At 30.7% G+C, this 26422-nt stretch overlaps 1 protein-coding gene across 1 annotated transcript; it reads right to left on the bottom strand.

The window, feature by feature from the left end:
- Positions 1–16875: 16875 nt before the first annotated feature.
- LOC107851986 (SKP1-like protein 20) lies at positions 16876–18396 on the bottom strand. Its single transcript, XM_016697031.1, has 2 exons — positions 18292–18396; positions 16876–17049 (listed from the first exon to the last, which is right to left on the bottom strand). Exons 1-2 carry the CDS (start codon positions 18394–18396, stop codon positions 16876–16878), a joined length of 279 nt encoding a protein of 92 aa, XP_016552517.1.
- Positions 18397–26422: the final 8026 nt, after the last annotated feature.

Consider the following 26422-nt stretch of genomic DNA (forward strand, 5'->3'; position numbering starts at 1 on the left):
AAATGACAACATATGTTCCAACACCATCCACAACACAAACATCACATGTTCCAACACAACCACCACCCCCAACAACAGCACCACCAAAATACCAAACAAAAGACATAAAAAAAACTATACTGACAACAAGGCTTTTTAAGTTCTCCCAACAGATTAATTTTTTGCATATTTTAATAAAAACAACGGTTCGTTCATTCAAGACTTAAAAGTCACCTTTCCTTCAATTTTCTCAATAAATAGGAAACTAGTAATGGGTAAATCATTAATAGCAAAAGATGTAAATATCTAATTTAAATAACATACAAAGAAGAAGACGAGATGGAAAGAACAACAGTGAACCGTACCTGCAATGTCAGAAAAGAAAATAGATCAGAACATCCTGTTCAGTCGAGAAAAGATATAGATTGGTTGAGATCCTAAAGGATCCTCATCCGAAAAAAGAGAGAAAAGAGAGAAAAAAAGAAAACAAAGATAATTGAGAATTGAGAATAAAGAAGAGTGATGAGTTAAGTCTAGATTACTTTATGGCTGAAAGAGAGAGTTCTAGATATGAGGGTTTTTAAATATTTATTAATAACTTTTGAGGGGCACGAGAAGATGGTGACATTGAAAAGACCAGATAAGACTACTCACTCAAAAGATTTTTGAGTTATCCAAGTAGTATCGAGTAATATTTTTTACCGCCTTAGTATTTTAACCTTTATATCTCGGACAGGAAATACCTAAATTGCTTTAAAAAGGATCTTAAAACATTTAAGTGCAACAGATGATAATTTCTATTTGGAAATTTCCAAAGCTCGATCATCTGTCATAATAAATGACGTAATCTGTTTGATAGTTTACAACAGATACGTAATATGTTACAACAGATTACCTAATCTATTTGATTTGATCCAAAAAAAAGACATCTATTGCAACAGGTTGAACATTTGTATATATATAATTTTAATTGAGTTCATATGTTAGACTAATACCTTAATTGAATGTGAGTTCTCATAAGGTCAACTACAACTTCAATTGAGTCTTTTGACAATTGAATGATGAAACAGTATTATATTCCTCCCGACCAAAGTCGTCGATCGATTACTCTGAGCTGAAATGATTCTCCCTACCTCATATGTTAGACTAATACCTTAATTGAATAATCTGGGACTGGGTTACTAATACCTTAATTAAATAATCTAGGATTAGGGGTGAGTTCTCATGGGGTCAACTACAACTTCAATTGAGTCTTTTGGCAATTTCATGATGAGACGATACTGCGTTCCTCCCGACCAAAGTCATCGATCGATAACTCTGAACTGAACCGATTCTTACTACCTTATATGTTCAACTAATAGCTTAATTGATTAATCTAGGACAGGGTGTTAATACCTTAATTGAATAATCTGGGACTAAGGATGAGTTTTTATAGGGTCAACTATTGATTAATCTAGGACTAGAGGTGAGTTCTTATAGGGTCAGCTACAACAGATGGCAGAGCCTATTTGATAATTTACAACATATGGGTAATCTGTTGCGACATATGACAATCCATTTAATAATTTACAATAGATGGGTAATTTATCGCAACAGATGACTTAATTTGTTTGATAATTTACAACAGATTCATAATCTGTTGTTACCTAATCTGATTGATAATTTACAACAGATGCGAAATCTAATGCAACATGTTGAACATTTATTTTTATACAATTTCAATTGAGTTCATATATTAGACTAATAGTACCTAAATTGATTAATCTAGGACCAGGGGTGAGTTCATAGGGTCAACTATAGTACTCGGTCAACTGCAACTTCAATTGTTTTTATACAATTTCAATTGAGTTACCCTTTTAGCAATTGCATGATGAGAGGGTTAAAAATTATGCATATCTTTTATGATTTTAAAAATAATTAAGATCAATTAGGACCAAATGAACATTTTTAAAACTTGTCATTCTTTTTCAAAATACAAATCAACCCATACAAAATGTTTTATCATTTTAAATCTCAAGTTCTCGCTCTTTCTCTCTCATTCTCACTCAACAATACAGTACAGACAATAACTACTCAACAAATTTGCTCAACCCTCCACAATAGATTATTTTTCTTCTTATTTTTCACCACATAGGTGTTATTTTTTACTTCATTCTTGCTTGTATCAGTTGTTTTCTTTGTCTTCGTAGGCAACAGAGTTCGAGAAGAGTTCTATATTTGTTATTTTTTCTAAAAAATAAGGGCTTTTAAGTTAATAATTAAAAATAAAACTTTTAGTTGTATTATCTTCAAGAATAAGTTTACAATTTTGAGTTTTGATGGTAAAATCATAGGAAGAACTTGAGAAATCTCTAGTTTCCATCACAGTGTTCCATTGATTTTTATGGTATTATTGGATGGTGTTTGTGGTATTGGTGGTGGTGGTGTTTGTGGTCATCGTGGTGGCACTGGTGGTGGAATTGGTTGGTAGTGTTTGTGGTGGTTGTTAGTGGTATCAGTATTCTTGGTATTTGTTTATGGCATTGGTTGGTGATGTTTGTGGTGGTAGCTATTGGAGTGTCGGTATTCGTGGCATTTATAATGTATTTTTAAAAATTTATGCATACATCAATTGTAATATAATTTTTGTTTTTCTGTTGTTTGTAGGTAAAACATGTCTCCCAAAATAAAAGAAAGTGAAAGTGGATCAATGTCTGACCACCCAAAAAAAGGCTACAGTACAGAGGAATTCGGAGGAGCTTCCTAAACAATCTCAGTCGGGAAAAGGTAAAGCTGAGGAAAGATGTGAAAACAACATTGAGAGAGGTGGACATGGGTCTGTAGATGGTGATAAAGAAAATAAAAGTAAGAAATAGGAGGAATTAGAGTGTAAGAAAGAGAAAGAGGATGATCATCAATATGATGATAATGGATCACCAATGGGGCGTGAATTAATATCGATATCCCAGCATGATCCTGTCAAAACTTTTAGTATTGACAGGTTTTAAGTTGTGATGCTGATAAATGACCCAGAAGCAAAACAACTAACTGATCAAATTGTACTTTAAATATAAGATGGGGAAAATTTTTAAACATTTTATGAAATTTATGAAGTACGAAAACATAGGCGGACTTTTTAAGAAGAGCTACTTTGGATGGTTTCTTGAGCTACCTGAGGACCCCTCTGCCCATATCTGTTTCCCTATGATGATGGATATGGACTTTTCAAGTGCAGGATCAAGTACGTAGGGGATGATAAAAATATGAAAGAGGAGGGCAAAAAGAAGATGGATGAAATCTGGATTAATTACTGTGGTATACCTATTTATTTTGGATTGCAATAGTTTGCCATAGTGACGGGCTTGACATGCCATCGTCCATAAGAACCAACACACCACAAAAAATCCAAGGTAAGAAAACGCAAGGAAAAAATAGATGAGTTATTTGACATTGCTCGGCGTGGCTACAAAGCATCAAATTTGTTAACAGATCTTAAGGATAAAACCATAGCAGAGCAGTACAAGGAGAAATTGTGCTTAGTTTGGTTTTCCCATTCGGTTATATTGGCAAGATACTCCAACAAGGTCATAGAAGATAATTTGTTGGACCGTGCTAAGGATTTTGATAAATTCAACAACTATCCCTGGGGATATGACAACTTCTACTTGACTGTCCAATATTTACTGACAAAGCTATCCTCAGGGATGACCATATTATATGGCTTTCCTTGGCCTTTCATGGTAAAATTAATCACTAATTTTATTCATCCATTAATTTATATTGAATATAGTTATTATGACTTTTTTTGCTTGCTTTCTGTTTACATTTTTTAGGCTTGGGCATTTGAAGTCATTCCTCCTCTCTGAAAGATGTTAATGGATTACCCGAATGTGGTTTCTCATTCAAGGATGTTTAGGTGGTTGGCTGCAAAGATAAACACTAATATTAAGGAGGTTGATCTCTTTAACCCACCGGATGATGCAGTACGTCTTCTTCAAGTAAAATAATTTTACTCAAAGAAAGATATTGAACAGATGTTATATCTAGTGCAATAGATGTTATATCTGATGCACCGATGAAATATCTATTGCGATAGGGTATGATTGATATCTTGCATCAAATTACCCATCTGTTGCTTTGGTTCTCTAAACCTGACTCCTAATAGATTAACCATCTACTATAAATTATGCAACAAATGTGTAATCTGATAACATATTGTTCATTTGTTGTGATGTACAGGTCATCTGTTGCATAATAGATTACCTGTCTTATATAACTGTTGCAACAGATGATTGATATTTTGCATCAGATTATCCATGTATTACTCTATTTCTTTGAACCAGACTCAAACGAATTTTAACCATATACTGCAAACTATGCAACAGATGGATCTTTTTTTAAAAAATATAACCCAACTATGAAAATTATTATATTATATGATTTAAATATTTCTGTCTTTTTTATAGGTTGTGCTTTCATGGATCGTGCCTACTGAGAAGGAGTCGGTGATAACTTTTTATATTACTCTAGGTCATGTTGATACTATAGCAGTCCCAATGGTGGAGTTAATAAAGAAGAAATTGGCTAGAGCAATAGCCATAAGAAGAGTAGTTAGGCAAGGTCAGCCTAATTTTGAGGCTCTTCATGACCAACTTACTAAGGCAGATTCGGGTGCTTCTTCTGGTAGAGTTATTGGTGTTTGTGGCAGGCATATAATGCTACTACCACTCGAGATGATGAGCATGTTGATTCTCAAGAAAGAATAAATATATTTGAAAATAGCCCTTTTTATCCTTATGCGGGTCCCTCTCACCCCTCTCCATCCTTGTGTTCTCATTGTGAATGCGAAGAGTACAAGGACAGACAGGATAAACTCTTTGAAAAAGTAGAGTCAATCTCTAAAGCTATCGAGGAATTTAAATCCAAGAGGTATGTCATACCATCTAATAAGGTGAGGGATCCACACACTCCTACAGTGTTATTTGGGAGAAATAAAAGAGCAATTAGAGACATACTCTCCTATCAGAAATCAAAAGAAATTGCAATTTCTCCTTCTCCAAAAGTTGTTAAAGTTTAGGGACCAGTCAAAAAGGTTGACATATATGCAGAAATTAGTGTTAAAGAGAAGAAGGATCTGCGACAGGCCAAGAATACCAAGCCAGGCGCACCAGATTACCCAGGCCTCCTTTTTCCCCTCAAGACTTCCAAACTATGACTAATATGCGTATGCCGTACGAGGATAAGGCAATTTTACTTTTCCTAACCTAGCCCTTCTAATCTACCCCATGAAGAAAAATCTACGCAACAGATTTCACATCTGTTGCAATAGTTGGGTGTACTGGTGCAACTGGTAATGGTTCTGTTGTAACTTATTATCCATCTGTTGCATAAGTTGTGCTGGATTATTGATTCAGAGAACCCTATGCAACAGATGGACCATCTGTTGCATCTTTACAATTACTAACCTATTTAAAAATTGACTTCTTATATCACAGCATGTTGACATAATTCTCTGCCTCATGAGGAAAAGACAATTAACGTACCAGGAAGCTTATGACGCTGTCGATAGGATAATGGACCTCGACTTCTGCAAGAAGCTCAAGGATAGGTATGATCAAATCAATGGAGAGGAATAATCCCTTGGTGTGGGACTTGATTTCCTAGTTCCTACGTTGGTCTTGGATGAAGAAGAAATAATAAAATATGTTAAAGGGGAGAGGTCAAATCCACACGGCAAAAGCTGGACCGAGGCAAAGAGGATTCTTGCAGTCATTAGCATGAACGATATGCATTATGGGGCTGTTAAGATACTACTTGAGAAGGGAAAGATTAATGTTTATGACTCCAATATACCTCTTCTCGACGATTTTGATCTTTTTCTCCTCGTGGAGCCACTGATGGTGTTGTTGCCTATCTTGTTGAGGGAGAGTAAACTAATGAATCATTTGCCAAATAAAGTGTTGATGAAGAAATCATGGGATTTTGAAGGTCGAAACAAAGGAATGATCCTTCCAAAAGATAATACTGCTAAATCTAGCGGCTAGCATGCTCTTGCACACATCAAATGTTTGCTGACCAGCATAGAAATGGCTGAGCCAATGACTTTTCTGTACGACAATATTGTGGCAAACCTGCAAGAGGTCTGGGCTTATGGGGTACTAACTGGACGCTTGAAGCCTGTGTATATAGAAGAGCTTGTGAAATAGCAATTTTTAATTTTAAGTCACCCTTCACTTTATTACATATACATGTAGTGGCAATAATTTTTTTCTGATGAAAGTTGAGTTTTTTATAATACAATAGATTGTCAATCTGTTGTAAATTATATTTAATCTGTTCTGGCAGATAGTTTATCTGTTGTAATAGGTTGGTCATATATTGCATTACGCCGATGTTATTTCTATGAATTATCTAATAATCTATGTCTAATCTGTTACAACAGTGGGAAGACCTGTTTGATAATTTCCAACAGATGACCTAAATTTTACAATATATGCCTAAATCTTTTTGATATTTTCCAACATTTACACTTGAGTATCCATGAGCTCGACAACACCAAACCAGTAGCAAATACACACACCACCATGAAAAGTTTAGCAATTAGGCTTGAATATCCATGTGCCCAACAACACCAAACCAGTAGCAATAACGGCAACAATGTAGTGTCTTCTTGCTCGATTTTGTTTCTATTCAGAAGCCTTGACTTTATTCAAAAAATCCTAGATTACCCAATTTGCTTGTGAAGGGTGTCGTTCTTCATACCAATCAAAGTAATCGCATCCACCCAATTTCTATAAAAAAGAGAACACAATTACAAAACAATTACAAGTCAATAATTATTCAACTAATTAAATAAAAAAATATTAACTTTGAAATCTTACAAGTAAAAAACCTACGACCCAGATTTTGTTGAGTCCAAGAAGTCTTTAACAGAGCTTCATGACCGCACCTACAATAACAAAAATCTTTATCTTAAAAAATAGTGAAAGATGCGCTCAACATTGTCAAGCTCAGTTGGAAAAAATAAAAGAAATAATTTAAAGAATTTGAATAGATAAAAGAAGATGACGATGAAGAAGAAGATTTGGAAATTTAGGGTTAAATTTTAGGAGGAAGATGAATATATAAGACAATGGGGGGAAATGACCATTGGGGGCCAAGTGATGGCAAGTCAGCAAAATGTGCCAGACTGACACATTTGATGCCTATTTTATTTTACGTGTTTAAAATGAACACTGTCTACTTGATGACTATTTTATTTTAGGTGTTTAAACTGAAAACCATCGATGGGTTTTGCCTTTTTTATTTCAATTCACTTTAACCTTTTTACACATAGTGATAATTTTTTATGTCTAACAAAAGTTGAATTTTTATAATGCAATAGATTCTCCATCCGTTGTAACAGTTATTCTACCTGTTCTGACATATAGTTTATCTGTTGTAATAGGTTGTTTATCTGTTGTATTAGCTCAATGTTTCTATCTAAGTCCATCTGTTGCAATAGTGGGAAGACCTGTTTGATAAATTCCAACAGATTACCTTCCTGTTGTAACATATGTCTAAATCTATTCGATTTTTTCAATAGATGTGCCGTCTGTTACAATAGATACATTATTTATTGCAATATTTAAATCTAGTATTCCTTTTCAATTAATAAGTTCAAATCTAAGGAATAGATAAAATTCATATACAAAATAAAATAAATCGAAGCCTTCAGAAATTAGCTGAAATAAGTCAACTAATAAATGAAATGTAAAAAAAAATTATGGGTACATATCTCAACAAATACATCAATAAAAATTTAAGTATGATGCCAAGGATTACTTTGACAGGCTCAAGCTATAAAGATCTACTCAGTATGGACAAGTTGTTCTTCATCCGGTGCTATGGAATTCGGCTTTACTCATCGTGGAATTTGGCTTTGCTCTTCATGGATCTTTACTCCGTATTTCCATAAAAAGAGTAGCATATTATCAATGTTTAGTAGTAGCTTCTTCTACATCCACCTGGAAAGCCAGAATTAGTCAATGCTAATCACGGAGATACAACAAAATAGAAAAGGATAACTCATCTCTTCTAACAAATCAAACAAGTTTTCCTCCTATTTTAAATTATCCCAAACCTATTATATTTCTGTTGCCATAATGAATCAACTATTGGGACAAATTTCTACATGAGGAAGACCCTGTATGATAATTTCTAACGGATGAACCATCTGTCGCAACATATGAATCATCTGTTGCAGCAGATAGGTCGCCTGTTGGTACAAATAAAAGTAGTACAAAGAACTGTTTGATTTGCTAAAATAGATGAGACATATGTCGTATTAGATACTTTATCTGGTGCAATAAGTTATTCAACTGTTGCAATAGACGTATATATCTGTTTGATAATTTTCAGCAGATGTGTCATCTGTTGAAACAGATATGTGTCTGTTTGTTTTATCAGTTGAAAGACATATATATTCACCTTCTTCAGCTCGTGCTGCTTTCCTTTGGACATTATACGTTGCTCAGTGCAACACACAGACAGAGGAGTTGTAATTTTACTTTTTGGATGCTTGATAATGCCCTGGAAATCACTCTCCTTCTCCTCTTAACCCTAATCTCTAATGGAGCAGATGGGAATAAAATCCTCTTTGATGGAATAAGATCTCTCTTAGATGTAAATTTCTTTACAGAAGCAGTTAATGCATTAGTATCATTAATCGCTACATCATGTTTCGCCCTGTAGTCTTGACATTTGCATGCAGAACATTCGCTGGGAGAGGCAAAATCTGTATAACCAGTATGATCATACTCATAATGGTTTGCTTTAAATACTGTAAGAGGAGCATCATTAGCACTAACAGTAGCACCACTACCACCACCAATAGCTCCATCACCACTAAGACCATCAACAACAATAAGCGCACCCTCCAAAATTATTTTTCTTGCAATAGTTGTTGCTCCAAATAATTCTATTTTTATTCTGTCGATGACCTTAGGGTCTGATAAAGTTTTCACAAACCGTAAAGTAAGAAAAAATGGCATCTTCAACTCTCGATTAGTTAGAACTAGTGACGGATGCACAATCTTACATAAATCATTCCATATATTAGAACTACTTGTGCTTCTTTAAAAGTCCTTTACCTTTCAATGCTTCTATCAAATTTTTGTTTTTGAAGCTTGGACCAACAATGGACACCAGGTCATTACGATTACATGACTTGCCTTTGCCTTTTTAGGGTGTGCGGGGTGCTTTTTGGATTAGAATAGGTATAACTTGAGAAGGAGGATAACATTTTAGTTTGGTAACTATGGCAAACTCCTTCCAACCAAAACAAACAGGCATGCCATAGTAATTAATCCACACCTTATCCATCTTATCTTTGTTTTCACACATAAACCTACGCTTGAGAAGTTCATATACCATTTTTATTTGGAAACGAGCATTGTTGTCCTTCGACAAATCAAGATATTTCCCAAATCAACTACCCCTAAAATAAGCATCCAATTTTTGTTCTTGAAGTATTTTTCTGAAGGCGTTGAAAGATTTTCCCATGGTTGATTTAACCATGAAATCACCTATTAAATCTACGGCACCATCGCACTGCATTCTCACAGGATAACAATCAATGCTGAAGGCTTTAACCAACTCTTCAGTGAAAGGGCTATTATCATTTGCATCATCTCTTTTGAAACATTCCTCATCATCGTGTTCATCATATTCTGCTCCTAATTGAGATAACGCTTGTAAAGCAAGTAGTGGATGTAGCCTAGCTGCTTCACTTGTTCTTTTACTTGGACTTGATTCAGTTTTTGTTCTTTTGGGAACCATATTATCTAAAATTAACAGGAACATAAAAAAATATATTATAGTTGATTAATGCATCGTTAAAAAAGGATAACAGAAATAACCAAAACAGTAAAATAACAGTTGTGACAGATCACCAATCTGTTGCACCAGGTAGTATATCTGTTATAGCATATAACTAATCTGTTGCAGTGGATGAGTAATCTGTTGCAATAATACAAAATATATCACTCATCTTTTAAGACAGATGAATGGTCTGTGCAACAGATCACACATTGTTGCGACATATGAGTGATTCGTTGGGATAGTTAAATAACCTATTGTAACAGATGAGTAATTTATTCCGATAATACAAAACAAATCACTCATCTATTAAGAAAAATGAATGGTCTATGCAGCAGATCACACATCCATTGCAACATCATCTATTACAACATGTGAGTGATCTATTGGAACAGTTAAATCTGTAGCAATGGCTGAGTAATTCATTGCAATAATTCAAAATAATCACTCATCTGTTGAGAAAAATGAATGGTCTGTACAACAGATCACACATCTATTATGACATCATCTGTTGTAATATATGATTGATCTGTTGGAATAGTTAAATAACTCGTAGCAACGGCTGAGTAATCTATTTTGACAATACAAAACATATCACTTATCTATTGAGAAAGATAAATAGTTTGTGTAATAGATCACACATCTGTTGGTTAATTAGTTGCATCAGATTTTTTATTCGATGCTTAATCTGTTACAACATATGGTTAATTTGTTGCATCAGATAGTTAATCTATTGCATCATATGATTAATTTGTTGCATCAGAATTTTAATCTGATGGTTCCTCTAGTGCATCAGATGGTTGATTTGTTTCATCATATGATAAATCTGTTGCATCATATGGTTAATATGTTGCATCAAATGGGTAATCTGTTGAAGAAAACAAAAAATAGTAGCACGATTTAGCAATTTCACCATTTTTACCAAGAACAGAACAATCAACCCAAATTGTTTTTTTGTTTTTATAAACACAAATAATAAAAATTAAACTTCAAAAAAATACAACAAACAACAAAATATCAAAATTCACTTCGAAAAGAGAAGACAAGAAATACCAGAAATTAGGGTTTTATTCAGACCGCATTTCAAATTAATGCAACAAATATTGAAATTGTTAACCAATACTATAAGAGAAGTTGGCTCAAGTTCCTCGTTCTCTTCGAAACTAAAAAGGCCATAAATTTTTACCTATTAAAGAAGAAAAGGAACGATGAAGAATTCAAAGCTGTTATGGCTGAAGAGCAAGCTTGTCATGTTGATTGAAGGTTGAAGTCGAAAAGGAACTCGAAGCTCAACTATTTGCAGTCGGACGTTGAAGTCGCCGAGGATTGAAATAAGAAATTTGCAGAACAGTTGGTTGGGAGAGAGTTGAGAAAAGTTGTCGAGAGAGGGGAGAGAGACAAGTTGATTTGAATTGAAGAGGGGAACTCGAACCCCAACTATTTGTCATCGTAGGAAGAAGTCGCCGGGGGTTGAAGGGATAAAAGAGGGGAACTGGAAGCCTAACTATTTGTCGTCGAAGGTAGAAGTCATCGGGAGTTTAAGGAAGAAATTTTGCAGAACTGTTGGTTGGGAGAGAGTTGAGAGAAGCTGTCGAGAGAGAGGAGAGAGTGGTTGATTTGGATTAAAGAGGGGTGTGGGTTGGGTTGATTTGTATTTTTGAAAAGATTAGAAAGTTTTGAAAATATTAATCAAGTCCACAATTAACTTAATCAAGTTTCCTAATGATGTTTGACCCTTTAAGTTTGTCAATGTCACAAATCCTTCATTCAAAACTTAAAAGACACCTTTCCTTCAATTTTCTCTTGATTCATAGCATCTCTTCTTTATTTTTTTCTTTCCTCTCTCTCCTTTATTTTCTCCCTTAATTTCCTCTCTTTTTATAACTTCTATTTCTCTTTTTTTTTTTAATTTTTTTCTTCTTTTTCCTTTTTTTCGTTCTTAATTTCTTTTCTTCTTTTTTTTTTTTTTTTTTTCTTTTTTTGTTTCTTTTTTTTCATTCTTTTTCTCATTTTTTATTTCTTCTTCTTCTTCATTTTTTTTCATGTTTTTTTTTCATTTTTTATTTTTCATTTTTAACTTTGTTTTTGTATTTTATATTTTTTATTTATTTATATCATATCATATATTTGAAGTAAATTTATTATTTATATTTGAGTATTTTAGCCATGAATATGTATGAGTTATTATTTGTATTTGTATGCAAATAAATATATACATTAATTATATTTGTTTAAGTCTAAAATGTACAAATATTTAATGTGTTATTCAATGCAAATGTATCGTTAGTATTTGCATGTCAAATTTATCTTTTGTATTTGTATATAAACAAGTTATCATTTGTATATGTATGGTTCAAGTTATATAAATATATGTCATCTTATACGAATATAACATTTGTATTTATGTAATATAACATTTGTATTTGTGTAATTTATCATCTGCATTTGTGTTGTTCACTTTCTATCAATAAAATACAATCCGTGTTAATGAATCTAAATACAAACATTCCAACAAATAAAAATAATAGTTCTTTTTTAATTATTTTAAAATACAAATGATGTTCTTAACTACAAATTCAAATACAAACAAATAAAATTACAAATACAGATAAAAAATGCGGTCAACTATAAGATACAAATACAAAGTAGCTCTTTAAAAATATAAGTACATCCACAAAAATATAATACAAATATAAAAAAGATAAAATCATAAAATACAAATACATTATGCAGTCAACTATAAGATACAAATACAAAGAAATTCTTTAAAATACAAGTGTAAATTTTATAAAATGTAAATGGCGATGTAAATTATAAAATACAAATATAAGTGTGAGCTATAAAATATAAATACAAATGCAAACTATAAAATAAGAATACAAATACAGCATGAACTATTAAAATACAAATACATATACAATTGTATCAATGAATATAAAAATATAGATGGTGGTGCAAATACAAATACAATAAGTGCTTGCAATATTAATGTTATCATTCATGACTTGTGCTCGACATGATCATATTTTCTGAAAATACAAAAAATATAAAATAGAAGAAAAATATAAAATAATATATATATATATATATATATATATATATATATATATATTGAAGCTAGAGACAGAAGAAAAAGAAAGAAATGAAAAAAACCAAATAGAAAAAGAAGAAGAAAAAAAAGAGAAAAACACGAAAAAATGAGAAGAAAACAAATAAAAAAATGAAAAAGAAAAAAAATCAAAAAATAAGAAAGAGAAATAGAAGTTAGAGATAGAAGAAAGAAAAAAACAAAAAGAAACAATCGAAAAAAGAAAAAAAAGCGAAAAAAAAAAACAAAAAGTAAAAGAAGAATTAAAAAAAAAGAAAAGGAAATAAAGAACGGATGGTGAATAACAATACTATGAGCGTTTATAATGTTTCCATCATCATTCATGACTTATATTCGACATAGTCATATTTTTTATAAATATAAAAATATATATAATATAAAATACAACAAAAAAGAAAAAAAAGGAAACTAAAAGGAAAAAAAAAAGAAAAAAATGAAAACTGTAAAAGAAAAAAAAAAAGAAAAGAAAAAGAAGTAGATGCTAGAGATAGAAGAGGGAAAAAATGAGAAAAGAAAAAGCCAAAGAAAAGAAGAAAAAATAGAAAGAAATAATATGAATTGTAATTTTAAAAGATAGGCTAAGGACATTTTTGTTTTACGGAAACATAGATTATTTATGGAAAGTGCTCCATTATCCGTATATAATATCACTGTCAGTATGTTTATACAATAATCAATATACATATGTATAGTGTGTATATGCGACATTTTGAAAGAAAAGTACTTTCAAAAAAAAATATTGCTATTTGTTTTTATGAAAAAGGCACTAATCACGCTATTTATGAAAGATTCCGAAGAAAAAACAGGTGGTTGTTTAATTAGAGAATTTTGGCGCCTCGAACAAATTATTTTGTTTGAGATATATAATAATATCAACAATAATTATAATAGAGAAATCAAAATTAAAAATATCAAAAAATTATTCATGTCCAAATTTTTATGTTTACTAGATTAATCGTACGTGTTTCGCACGTGTAACATTTGATTATTTAAAAGTAGTTGATTTGTCTATTAATAATTTTTTAATGAAGTGCAAAAAGTTCAAATCACTTTTTAAAGATTCTTCACACTTTAATATAATAATGTAAACATAACATATCTTTTATTGAAAACACGTATATATTTTACCGTTAAAAATTTCAAGTGATTAATAGATAGTCATTTTTGCATTTGTCATGCAGTACTCATCGCTTTGAACCATATTTGTAGTACAATTTTTTTTTTACTATATTTAAAATCTTTCCTTACTTTAAAGTTAAATCTTTAGATAATCTTTGCTTGCTTACTTAAAACTCTTATTCTAATGCTTTCGTGTTTACTTCTAGATTTTTCAATTCTTATTAAAATCAACTTTAGTTGATTTAAGTTTCTTAAACTAATAAAAAAAATATTAGTTATCATTGATTCTGATCTTCTAATAAGAAAATTTTTTACTATAAATATTATATTAATTTTTAATTCTTAAATATTAAAAAAAATAGTGAAAAGACCATTCTATCTGAAGTAGAGACTTTTAGTGAAGGACAAAAAATTCAAACAATATTTCTAAGGTCCTTCACACTTTTAATATAGTATAGATGGATATTGCCTCACTAATAATATGTTGGTGTAAGAAAATGAATACTAACATATACTCTCAACATTACTTTTTATTTGCTCCATTTGAGTTGACACACACCTTAATAAATTCTTTATTCTTATAAAATTTAAAATAATTTTTACCAGTATACCTCTAATTAAATGTTATTCCTCTTTTTAAATTAATAATAATTATTTATTAAACAAGTGCATAATTAGAAGATTTTATTCAAACTATTCCTAAAAGACTAAAGGGGCAAGTATTTACGAATATAGCCATAATCCAAATGAAGTAAATAAAATGAAATACAAGGAGTAACAAAGTTAGTCCATAAAATTATGTGTAAACCACATAAATCTCATGTAATATGAAAGTAATTACAGAAAATCCCTTTAGGTTTTCTCTCTCCCTATTTTACCAAATATACTTATACATTCGTAGCTTTATTATACATTGTTGTGATGTATGATAAAACTGTTTTGCCTACAATTAAGGAAGGATAAATCAGAAAATATCTTCATATTCCTTAAATTATGACATTAAATACCTAATTAAGTAGTGTATGAGTTAATATAGTAACTGAAATTTTAATTTCAAAAAAAACTCTTAAACGTTACTGTTAATATTCATCACTGTTCGAATAAGTTTCTGAGAAAAAAAAGTCGGCTTCTTTCTTTCTTCACAGTTGAAACACGTTTTTGAGGAAAAAAATTAGTCGGATTCTTTCTTGATTTCTGAAAAAAAAAAAACATGAACATCCTCATATTATTGCGTCATTTCGGTGTCTGGGAATCAAAAATCAGTTATAAACCATACAAAAGTGATGTCATTATTGTTTCTGAAAGTATTAACTTTCTGAAATTGGTTGCGACAATAGCGATAGAATTGAATGTTGATGATGTTCTAAAAAAATTAAAATTAAATACATCGTTGATGGTAATTTTCTTAAACTTTACAGTAAATTCATTTTGGGTTGTTGATTTACGATCTGGAAAAAAATTATTCTTATACATCGTTTTTTAATTATACGAAAATCAATATGAATATCCCCATATTGTTGCAATATTCTGGATTGTAAGAGTCGGGAATAAGTTATAAATCCTATAAAAGTGATGCAATTATTGTTTCGGAAAGTATAACTTTCTTGAAATAGATTGCTAAGATAGCAATGGAATTGGATCTCGACGAAGTACGTAAGAAAATTGAAGTGAAATATGACGTTGAAGGTAATTCTTCTCCAATTGTCATTACGAATGACAATGGAGTGAGAGTTTTCATCGAGTTGAAGAAGCAATTTTCTGAATTGGTTAATTTTTCGCTATGTATTTTCATTTTCAACAAATCGAATGAGGAAATCGAGTTTGATAGAGAAAAGGGGGTTGTAGTATGTATGGTAATATTTGTATCAGATGTGTTAAACAAGTTCATATTTTGATTTTGTGTTTTGATGAATGTAATCATAATTTTTCAAATGTATAATATGATATTATACATTCGATTGAATGTATAACATGTTATTATACATTCGAGTCAATGTATAATGAAACCGTGACAAGTCCAAATTTTGTATTTTTTTCAAAAATTATGATTTTTAGAAATTTTGTATAATACAATAACTCGGTGTAAAAATTTGATGCAACTGTGTACTTCATTATCGTAACAAAGAATGCAAGTGGGTGTTGAAGGTGTCTAGTATGAATCATTCGAAAATGTTTGTGATAAAAAGATTTGATTCAGAGCATACTTGCAGTCTTAGCGATAGAGTGATGAATAACTTGGTTGCGACAATGAAAACAAGCAAAACCATCATGAGAACAAGTAAACAACAGCAGATGTTCAAGCCTTGCTGCAAAATCATAGTCAACCCTGTTGGCCTCTTGACAGTGTCTAGTTTCTGGACATTTCAAATCCCACTAGATTACACACTCAAATAGCATACACCAAGACTTATTTAGAATATCGTGCCAACATTGAAGTCAGGATGTGGGGACTCAGCACTTCCAAATGGGGAGGAGGAGAAGTGTCTATTTCCTACTGAAAGTTATTACTCAAGAAGCAAATGCCTCCATAACAAAAATATGCCACTAGCTAAAAAACAACTTAAAGCAACAACACTTAGAAGTAACACCAGGAACAACATAAATCTCCAGCAGCAATCAAATAAAAACATAACAGCCCAATAAACCAAGTAAATATAGAAGCATAGCACAAATAGATTTTAACATATCTTCTTATTGAACAACCACCACTTGAAAGTTGTGATGCAAAAGTTAAGAACAACAAAATCTAAAGGTTCAAAAAGCAAACATCCATTGGAAATATATTTACTACTAATAGAAAGTGTTTATAGCATTAGAATACGATCACTTCTTTACTCAAAGGCCCAAGCATTCTCCCTCCTGACCTCCTCCTCCTCTTCAGGTATGAAGTCATTCTTGATGTTGAAGGACTTGTGGATCTCCTCTGAAGCCTTTCCTTTGATCATGTCAGCCACAGTCTGACAGGTGAGATCTAGCAGGATCTTGATGTTCAAATAGTTGGCAGCCTGAAAAGTTGGAAGAACAACATCCATTAGAAATCTAAAACAATTTACTAAAAAGAATCAAACATTTAAAGGTTTTCACTTTACTAGCATGTTATATTAGCATCAATGATACAGTAATCATATATTAAATTAAACTACTTGTTAAAAAATCTAGTCTAAAAACAAAAACATCACAACAAAAATCTTTAAAGTCAAAGCCTTCCTAATAGGAATAATCAACAAGAATCTTTTTACAATTAGCCAAGCAGATAACATTAATCACCCAAGATAACAAACAACACATACAACAGATGCAAATATTGTAAATGCAATGCATAAAAACTGTAACAGTGGATGGAACCTAAACAGTACACAAAATCATTAAAAATCAACTCAACACATGTACACAAACAAGTGAACCCTAAATAGAAAATCAGGCAAAAAATGCAAACACATTATATACACGAACAATAAGAGTAAAATAGAGGCAAATATTATAAAAATTGCCAATGAGCCCTGAACAGAAAATTAGGCAAAATAAACTACCTATCAATCGAATCAGTACCAATTAAAGCTAGAAAATTCAACAATACACAAACAATTAAAGCAAGAGAAACATAAACCATAATCATCAGATAAAGGTATAACAATCCGTGAACAATAAATAGACTTATAATCAAATAATCAAATAAGTACAATAAAAGTATGAAAATCAACTTAATTTAGACAATTTATACGAAAAATAAAATCAGACTCTAATTACACAACAGTAACACATGTATGATGTTAGCTTATACATTCAAAATATTAAATCAAACCTTCATTATACAACAGTTAGACATGTATAAGTGTAACTTATACATTCAATAATTAAACTGCAGCAATGTATAATGCCATGATACATATTTACTACTTAAAAATGTATGACCTATAAGCTTGTTAGAATGTATAATGTCACCTTATACAATATTAGGACTTTATGACTGTTTGAATGTTCAGAACTGTCAATGTATAACATATTAAAATATATTTTGGAATACCTATATTATACATTATTTGGTTTAAAATAACTAATGTATAATGTCTTATACTTTACAATTTAAACATCGAGAAAGTATGATGTCTTATGTACCAATATGTTTGTAATGTAGCCTTACACAAAATACTAATATTATACAATAGTGTTCCAAAAAATTAATATGTTCCAATATATTATTACATTAATGTTTCAAAGTAAGTAAAGTATAAATGTATAATCAATACCTTCGGAAGACGTGGTCGACCGGAATCGTCAAACTTCTTCTTACTGGCCGCTTTTGAACTTGACTTCTTCAATCTGGAACTGGCCGCTTCCTTCAATTTCTTCATTGTTGTCGGGTCGTTTCGATGCTTTGAACGATTCTCTACAAAATTGGGTTCTTCAAAATCAAATATACCAGGAACAAACCCAACGAAAATATCTTATTTTTTAGAATCTAACTGACTAAGTCCTAAACTAAAGCTAGGACAAGAATCCATTACCAATTTTTACATTAATTTGATTAACTTGAATCAACTACAAACCAAGAAAATAAAAAATCGAACTTATATTATATGAAGAAAACCAAAAAAATTGAACTACGAAACTTGAAAATACTTGCAAAATAAGGTAAATTCATATAAATGAACATGCATCCATAAAATATACGGGCAAATTCAAAAATAGGTAAATTTGAAAAAAAAGAAAAATCTACAAACCAAGAATCGAACTTGTATTCTATGAAAACAGAAAAAATCAAACTACGAAACTTGAAAATACTTGTAAAATAAGGTAAAATGAACATGCATCCACAAAATATATGGGAAAATTCAAAAATTGGTAAAGTTGAAAAAAAAATCAAATAAATCTTCAAAACTTACAAACTTGTAACCCCCAGATACAGTTAACTTGAATCTTGCCATGAAAAAGGGGATTCAAATATGAAGGATATATTAGGTGTGTAGTGGGAGCATATGGGGGAGTAAAATACGAAAGAGAAAACCCTGTTGTAAGATGTACAATATTTAAGAGAGAGAAAGTTGAAAAGAAAGGGATTTATGTAAATAGTTTGGGATATGTGTAAATACTTTACCAAATTGGTATATAATGTAATAAGGTAACTTTAGCTAGTGTATATACGTAAATTTTAGAAATTATAATTCATTTGAGTTTGAGTTGATTATTGATACGCTCTTTTATTAGTTTAGTGCATTTTAGTCCAATTCATCTCATTTCATCAAAATTTGAATTGATATCTAGCCCAAATTGACTCATGTGAGATTTTGTCAAAACATTTTGAAAAAGATATTTTCTTATTTGATATGTTCATATAATCATAATAAAGAAACATAATTTATTAGAAATTAAAAATTATAAAAAAATAAAATAATTAAATAGATTAGATTTTAACCTGTTTTTAATCAGTATCAATCGAAATAATATTTGAACAGATTAATATTTCACTCATATATTAACTCAGTCCATTTAGATTGTCCAAATTCAATCAAAACTTCCATTGTCACCTCTATTCGCAGACATGGGGTGTGCATCAAATTTAAATTTAGAGTCTACGTCTAATAATTTTTAAAAAATAATTAGTGTTTTTATAATATAAAATTAGATATCAACGGCTTGTGTTAATATGTTTAATTTTTATCTCAATTTATGTGACACTAATAGAATTTAGATAATCAATTATTAAAATAATTTAAGTTATTAATTATTGTGATTACAATACTTTTTTTTTTGTTCTAATTTAAGTGAAACTAATATAATTTCGAAAGTAAACCAAATATTTTATATCTTTTAAATTTTTTAGGTTTTTAATTAGGTGATTTGTAATATTTTTTACGTAATTGTTCAGTAAGATATGAATACTTTCTCCATCCCAGTTTATGTGGTACGAAAAAAAATTTTGACAATCAATTAATTTTTTTATTTTAAGTTCTTAATTGTTGTGATTTACTATACTTTTTATCTCATTTTCAAATAATATATGTTAATTTATGTCTTCGTTTGTCCCATCCCAATTTATGTGCACTATTATAATTTCGATGGTCAAACAAATTTTTTATGTTGATATATCATTTTGTGCCTATTTTATCTTCTTCTTTTTTTGAAATATTATTAATTTTTTAATATTTAGATGACCATAATAGTTAATTAAGGGTGATATAGTAAAATCACGATTGAAGCAGTGAAATAGACATGCCTTAAATGACTTATAACAACTAATTAGAACTAATATAGCAAAATTACTATAAAAATACTTGTGAAAATAATTTAAGTGAGCCTCATATAAGACGTCAAGTTAATTTAAAATATCATGACTTAATTTATCATTTTGGGTCTATTTTACCTTTTTTTATTAAATATTATTATTTTTACGACTTAGATGACGTATAATAATTAATTAAGGGTGATATAATAAAATTATTATTGAAGCAGTTGAAGCAGACATGCCAAAAATGTGTATTTTACTTATTTTTACTAAAGATTATTAATTTTTAATATGTAAATGAATTATAATAATTAATTAGGGGGTGATATAGTAAAATTACGATTGAGGCAACTAAAGTAGGCAACACAAGCAGACATGTCGACTTGCTGCATACTTCAACAGTGAAACAACTTTATGTCTGTAATACCCCGATCATTTCTTAAGCCTAAATCTGTCTTTTTGAATGGATATGTATGACTTCCAAAGTGATTGAGGTTTAAACCATGTTGTATTTCTCTAATTTCCACTTTTTGTCCTGTAGAGAATTGAATAAGCTTTTCATCGATACCAATTTCATAGAAATCCGACATCGGGTGTATGAGTTATAGCCGTTTTACTGAATGCTATCGGATAGCCCAGGTTTGACGGTCAACCTGGTGGACCGTCAGGTCCTTGGTGGACCGTCAAGTGTCCCATCAAGCCAAGGCAGTAGCTCCCTTTTTGGGATGTCATGTGACGATCAAAGTGATGGACCATCACAAAGTTGACGGACCATCAAGGTGTCCGTCAGACCGAGATAGAATGTCTTATTTCTGGCCCTCAAGTGATGGACGACTTGGTGGACCGTCACTTTTCTGACGGACCGTCAGGTCAACCGTCACATCAAGGCAGAACGTTCCAGTTTTGGTGTTCGAGTGACGGACGACCTGGTGGACCGGCAGCTAATCTGATGGACTGTCAGATCGACCGTCACAGGCCCCGATTAGCAAATTTCAGCATTTTTCAGCATTTTTCAAAAGGGCATCTTGGTCATTTCCGATCCTTGTGGCCTTATATATATATCTATGTAGAGAAAAAAAGATCATTTTTCTCTCCAATTTTCTTTCAAGAATTCTCTAGAAACCTAGGGTTTCTTCCAAACCCAAAAATCAAATCATCTCCAAGAAATTCAAGAAATCTCCCATAAATTTCTTCAAGTTGTTCAAGAACTAAGCTCCTCAAGTCAAAGGCAACATGGTCTTGATCTAAAAGTGTGAGAAAGAAGTTTCAAGCAAGTTTCTATATCTTCAAAATTAAATTCTAAGGTATGTGAGGTTTGAACAAGAACACTCATTTCGTTCTTGTGCCTAAAGATTTACTTTCTATTATTGATTTACATGATATTGCAAGTGGAATTACACCCAAATTTCTCTATTAATGATTCATGAGACTTGAGTTGAATAAGCTTGATATTTATAGTTATTTCACCATCATGCTTCCTAAGTTGAGTATTTACTCCATGAGTTGTATATTGTCATTATATATATTGATGATTTCTAAGTGATTTATGATAAGTGTCAAGATTTGTGTTTTTCTATGAGAAGTTTGACTATTGAATACATATCGATAGTTGAGATTGAAAGTCGAGAATGAGTCCTATGATGTTTACTTGAAGCTTTTGATATTTGAAATGATTTGATAAGCAAAGGTACTTGATGTTGAGAAAGATTGTTTTGATTTTGAGTCGAGTTAGGAATCCATAGTCGTATATGATTTACCGATGAGATATACTATTTCTTTGGTCATCATGACAGGCCCATGAGTTGATATTGATTGAGGTGGATTTCCTAACATGTTTTGAGCTAAGTCTGGGAGGAGTATTTAGCACCGAGCGAGAAATTTGGTATTTCTCCAAAACTACGTGCCACCGTAGGATTGATGTTGATAATTGTGGGCCAAAGGCTGAGTATGAGATTGTGAAGATGAGATTGAGGTTGTACTCCCTAGCAAGAGTACGAAACCCCTGTCAATGTGGGGTTCTCTCCTTAGGAGGGTAAAATGTTGGACTCTATACGGCTCACATGGAGTAGTTATGTCGGGTATAAGAAACTCTCACGTCCATAATAATCTAAGTACCATGAGATACCGAGTCACTCTAAGTCATGATTCAAAGAGTTTGAGTTGAGTTAAATGATTTATGAGATTTATGAAGCATATGTTATTACTGATGACTTACGAAAATTATGTTTTAGATAATTCAAGCGAAGAGAGTTATTAGTGTCAGCATGCATGATTTTCTTATACATTTATGATATTATTTAAAATGTTGCATCCACCTCCACATACTCAGTACATTCCCAAGTACTGACTCCCATACTCTTTTGTATTCTATATTTCCTCATGATATAGGTTCAGGTGCTCATTCTCAGCAACGACAGTGATCTTTGAGTACCTTCATATATATTTCTGCAGTTGGTAAGTCCTCATGGTTCGAGGACCTATGTCTCCAATTTTGTCTTGTTAGTAGATGATTGTTTACTTTCAGTTCAGTACGAGTCAGTTGGGGATCTGTCCTAATGGCTCCTCAGTCCTATGTAGTAGAGGCTTTGTCAGACTAGTGTGCCAGCGTGTACATAGATTTCAGTATTTTATTTGTACAATACAGTGTTGTTTCAAGTTTCAGTATGTTCATGACATGGTTACTCCTCTTTATCTTAGCATGATTTGTGCTATAATGAGTTCTGAAAGTGATGACAAGTTTAGAGGGTTAGCTTGAGGCCACGTGTGGCCTTGAGCACCATGTGACGTCTCGGGACAGGTTCTTGGGGCGTTATAATGTCTTCCTATCTCCCATTCTAATTTATGTATAATTTTAATAGTCAACCAAATCTTTTATATTGACATATCATTTTATGTCTATTTTACCTTCTTTTTATGAAGTATTAGTAATTTTTTAATGCTTAGATAATCATAATAATTAATTAGTGATGACACAGTAAAATTACGATTGAAGCAACGAAGCTGACATGTATTAAATGACTTATAATAACTAATTAAAGTAATATAGCAAAATTATTATAAAAATACTTATAGAAAATATTTAAGAGGGTTTCATATAAGACATCAAGTTAACTTAAAACTTTTAGAGTTAATTTATCATTTTATTTTTTTATTAAGTATTATTAATTTTTTAATACTTATAATAATTAATTAGGAGTGACGTACAATTAAAAATGAAGCAGCTAAAACAGACATATCATAAATATTTATTTTATTTATTTTTATGAAATATTACTTCTTCCGTCCCATGTTATGTGTCATCATTTCTTTTTTGGCCCGTCCAAAAAAGAATGTCACATTTTTTTATTTGAAAACTATTTAATGACACCATCCCTATTTTATCCTTACTGAATCCCACTAAATAAGAAAAGACAACTATAAAGTAAACATTAAAGTGACTTTAAGAGGAGTAATATTATAAACTTTACAAAGTCATTTTTTATTTCTTAAAATTTGTATTTGATCAAAACGCGACAAATAAAATGTGATAGAGAAAGTATTAGTTTTCTAATACGTAGATGACTTACTGTTTTTTTTTTTTTTTGCAATGAAACTCCCTCTTATTAGTAAGTAACTAGATAGCAATGGTCTGTGCTGGCACGGACTCAACATATGTTATTTTTTATCTCAATTTACGTGATACAAATAGAATTTAAATAATCAATCATTAAAATAATTTAAATTTTTAATTATTGTGATTTATAATAATTTTTCTTCTGTTTCAATATAAGTGACATTGATATAATTTTGAAAGTCAGCCAAATATTTTATATCTTTAAATTTTTTAAAGCTGTCAATTATGTGATTTATAATTTTTTTGTACATATTTTTCAGTAAGATAAGAATACATTTTATCTCATTTTTAATTATGTGATTTCTTAATTATTTCTATTTACAATACCTTTTATCACATTTTAAATAATATATGTTATTTTATGTCTTCCTCTGTCGCATCTTAATTTATGTGGCACTAATATAATTTTGATAATCAATTAATTTTTTATATTTATCATTTTGTGTCTATTTTACATTTTTTATGAAATATTATTAATGTTTTAATGCTTGGATATCATAATAATTAATTAGGAGTGATATAGTAAAATCACGATTGAAACAGCGAAACAGACATGTCTTAAATAACTTATAATAACTAATTAGAAGTGATATAAAAAATTACTATAAGAAATACTTACATTATTTTATCAAATATTATTAATTTTTAAATATTTATATTACTTATAATAATTAGTTAGGGGTGATACAATAAAATTGCAATTGAAGCAGCTGAAGCCATGTTAGAAATGTCTATTTTACTTGTTTTTATGAAATATTATTATTTTTCTAATACATAAATGACTTAAAATAATTGATAAGGGATAATATATTAAAATTATAGTTACAGCAACTGAAGCAGGTAGCACAAGCAAGTAGGGGTGTGCATCGGTCAGTTCGATTTTATGTATTATTGGTTTGATTTATCATTTTTGGTTTCTAAATATGCTAAACCAATAACCAAACCAATAAGATTTTTTTTATCGATATTCGATTTATCGGTTTTTAGTCCTTAATGATTTGGTTTTCGATTTAACAGATAAGAAAATACTCATAAAATAAAAGAAATATTAACTAATATGAAAAGAAACCGAATCTAAGTTACAATCAAAATCTTACGTGATTTGTTTTTATTTACAAGAAAACTCAAGTTGGAACTAAATGTTAGTTAGAAGAAATTGAGAGAAATATATATATATATACATACATACATACATACATACATATATATATGTGTGTGTAAAATAGTAATTTACTATATTCTTATTAGGTTATCGATTTATCCAACAACCCAATAAGAAAGAATCAAACCAAATCAATAATTTAATAATTTTTTTTATAAAATCATTAAAAAATCGTTAACCCAATAACCTAATAACAAAAAACAAATAAAATTTTTATCAGTTCAATTTGTCGATTTGTTCAGTTTTTGCTCACCCCTATAAGCAAGTATATCGACCTCGTGCTTTCTTGAGCTATTTTACTTCCTCTTAAATATAAAAGAAAGTACTGATTTGTTTATATTCCATTGGGTTGTGAGGAATGTGAGTGCACATACCGTATATGTTAGCAAACTTTTATTCAATCAATATCATAGGGACCGTATTTTCAGTTAGTTGTTCTGTCCATCAATAACTCTGGAACTCTTCTATGCCAGGAAATTAAAAAAATCACCAAACTATGACATTGTAATACCTCGGAAAATTTTTCGTTGAAATTTTGTGCATAAACGTGTTGGGTTCTATCTTCTAGAATGAATTATAAATTTTTCGTAAGAAATGTCTTAGATTATGACCCACCATTGCGTAGAGTATCGAATAAGATTTTTAACGAGATGTGGATCATCCAAAACAGACACCTGAGCGACGAGTTATGAACATTCCGATTGAACCGTGAATAGTAGTGAACAGTAAAACGTGTAGGAAAAGTACTGAGGCCTGGCGCATTTTTTCTCCAACTTTAAACGATCATAACTCCTTGTACATAATGATCTGGGTGATATACTATATATCAACGGAAATCTTTGTGAGTCCTCTTTCCAATGAAATTGGTTTCATCCAATTTGTCTATCGGAGCAAAAAGTTATAGTCGATCTACTTCAGCCTATAAAAAGTGAATTTTGGGGTCAACTTCAAACGATCATAACTCCTCGTACACAATGATTTGGGTGAGATGCTATATATCAACGGAAATAAATGAGAGTCCTCTTTCTAATGAAATTGGTTTCATTCAATTTGAATATCAGAGTAAAACGTTATGGTTGATCTACTTCAGCCTATCAAAACAGTACAACAAAGGACAGATTCGAGAATTTTTTTGATTTTTAGGGGCGTTTTGGTCATTCCCCCTCACCCAAAATATGTCCAAACCCTATATTAAAGCCTATTAGAAGCATTATATGTTATATTTTATCAAACTCCCTAAAAAAGAAAACCCTAAGCTCCTACATCCAACTTCAAGAACCTCCAAAGTTCACCATTAATTCTGCAAATTTATTCAAGATTCCAAGTTCCTAGTTCAAGAACTCCAAGAACCATCATTCAAAGGCAAGATTAACATCTCAA

This window comes from Capsicum annuum, chromosome 12 (genome assembly GCF_002878395.1).
Source record: "Capsicum annuum cultivar UCD-10X-F1 chromosome 12, UCD10Xv1.1, whole genome shotgun sequence".
NCBI classification, from domain to species: domain Eukaryota; kingdom Viridiplantae; phylum Streptophyta; class Magnoliopsida; order Solanales; family Solanaceae; genus Capsicum; species Capsicum annuum.

Bases quoted from the DNA above. Each gene is read 5' to 3' on its own strand.
- LOC107851986 (XM_016697031.1), bottom strand. From the start codon at position 18,396: ATGAAGAAATTGAAGGAAGCGGCCAGTTCCAGATTGAAGAAGTCAAGT. The intron at 17,050-18,291 runs GTATTGATTATA...CCAACTTTTCAG, and splicing joins GTCGACCACGTCTTCCGAAG to GCTGCCAACTATTTGAACAT.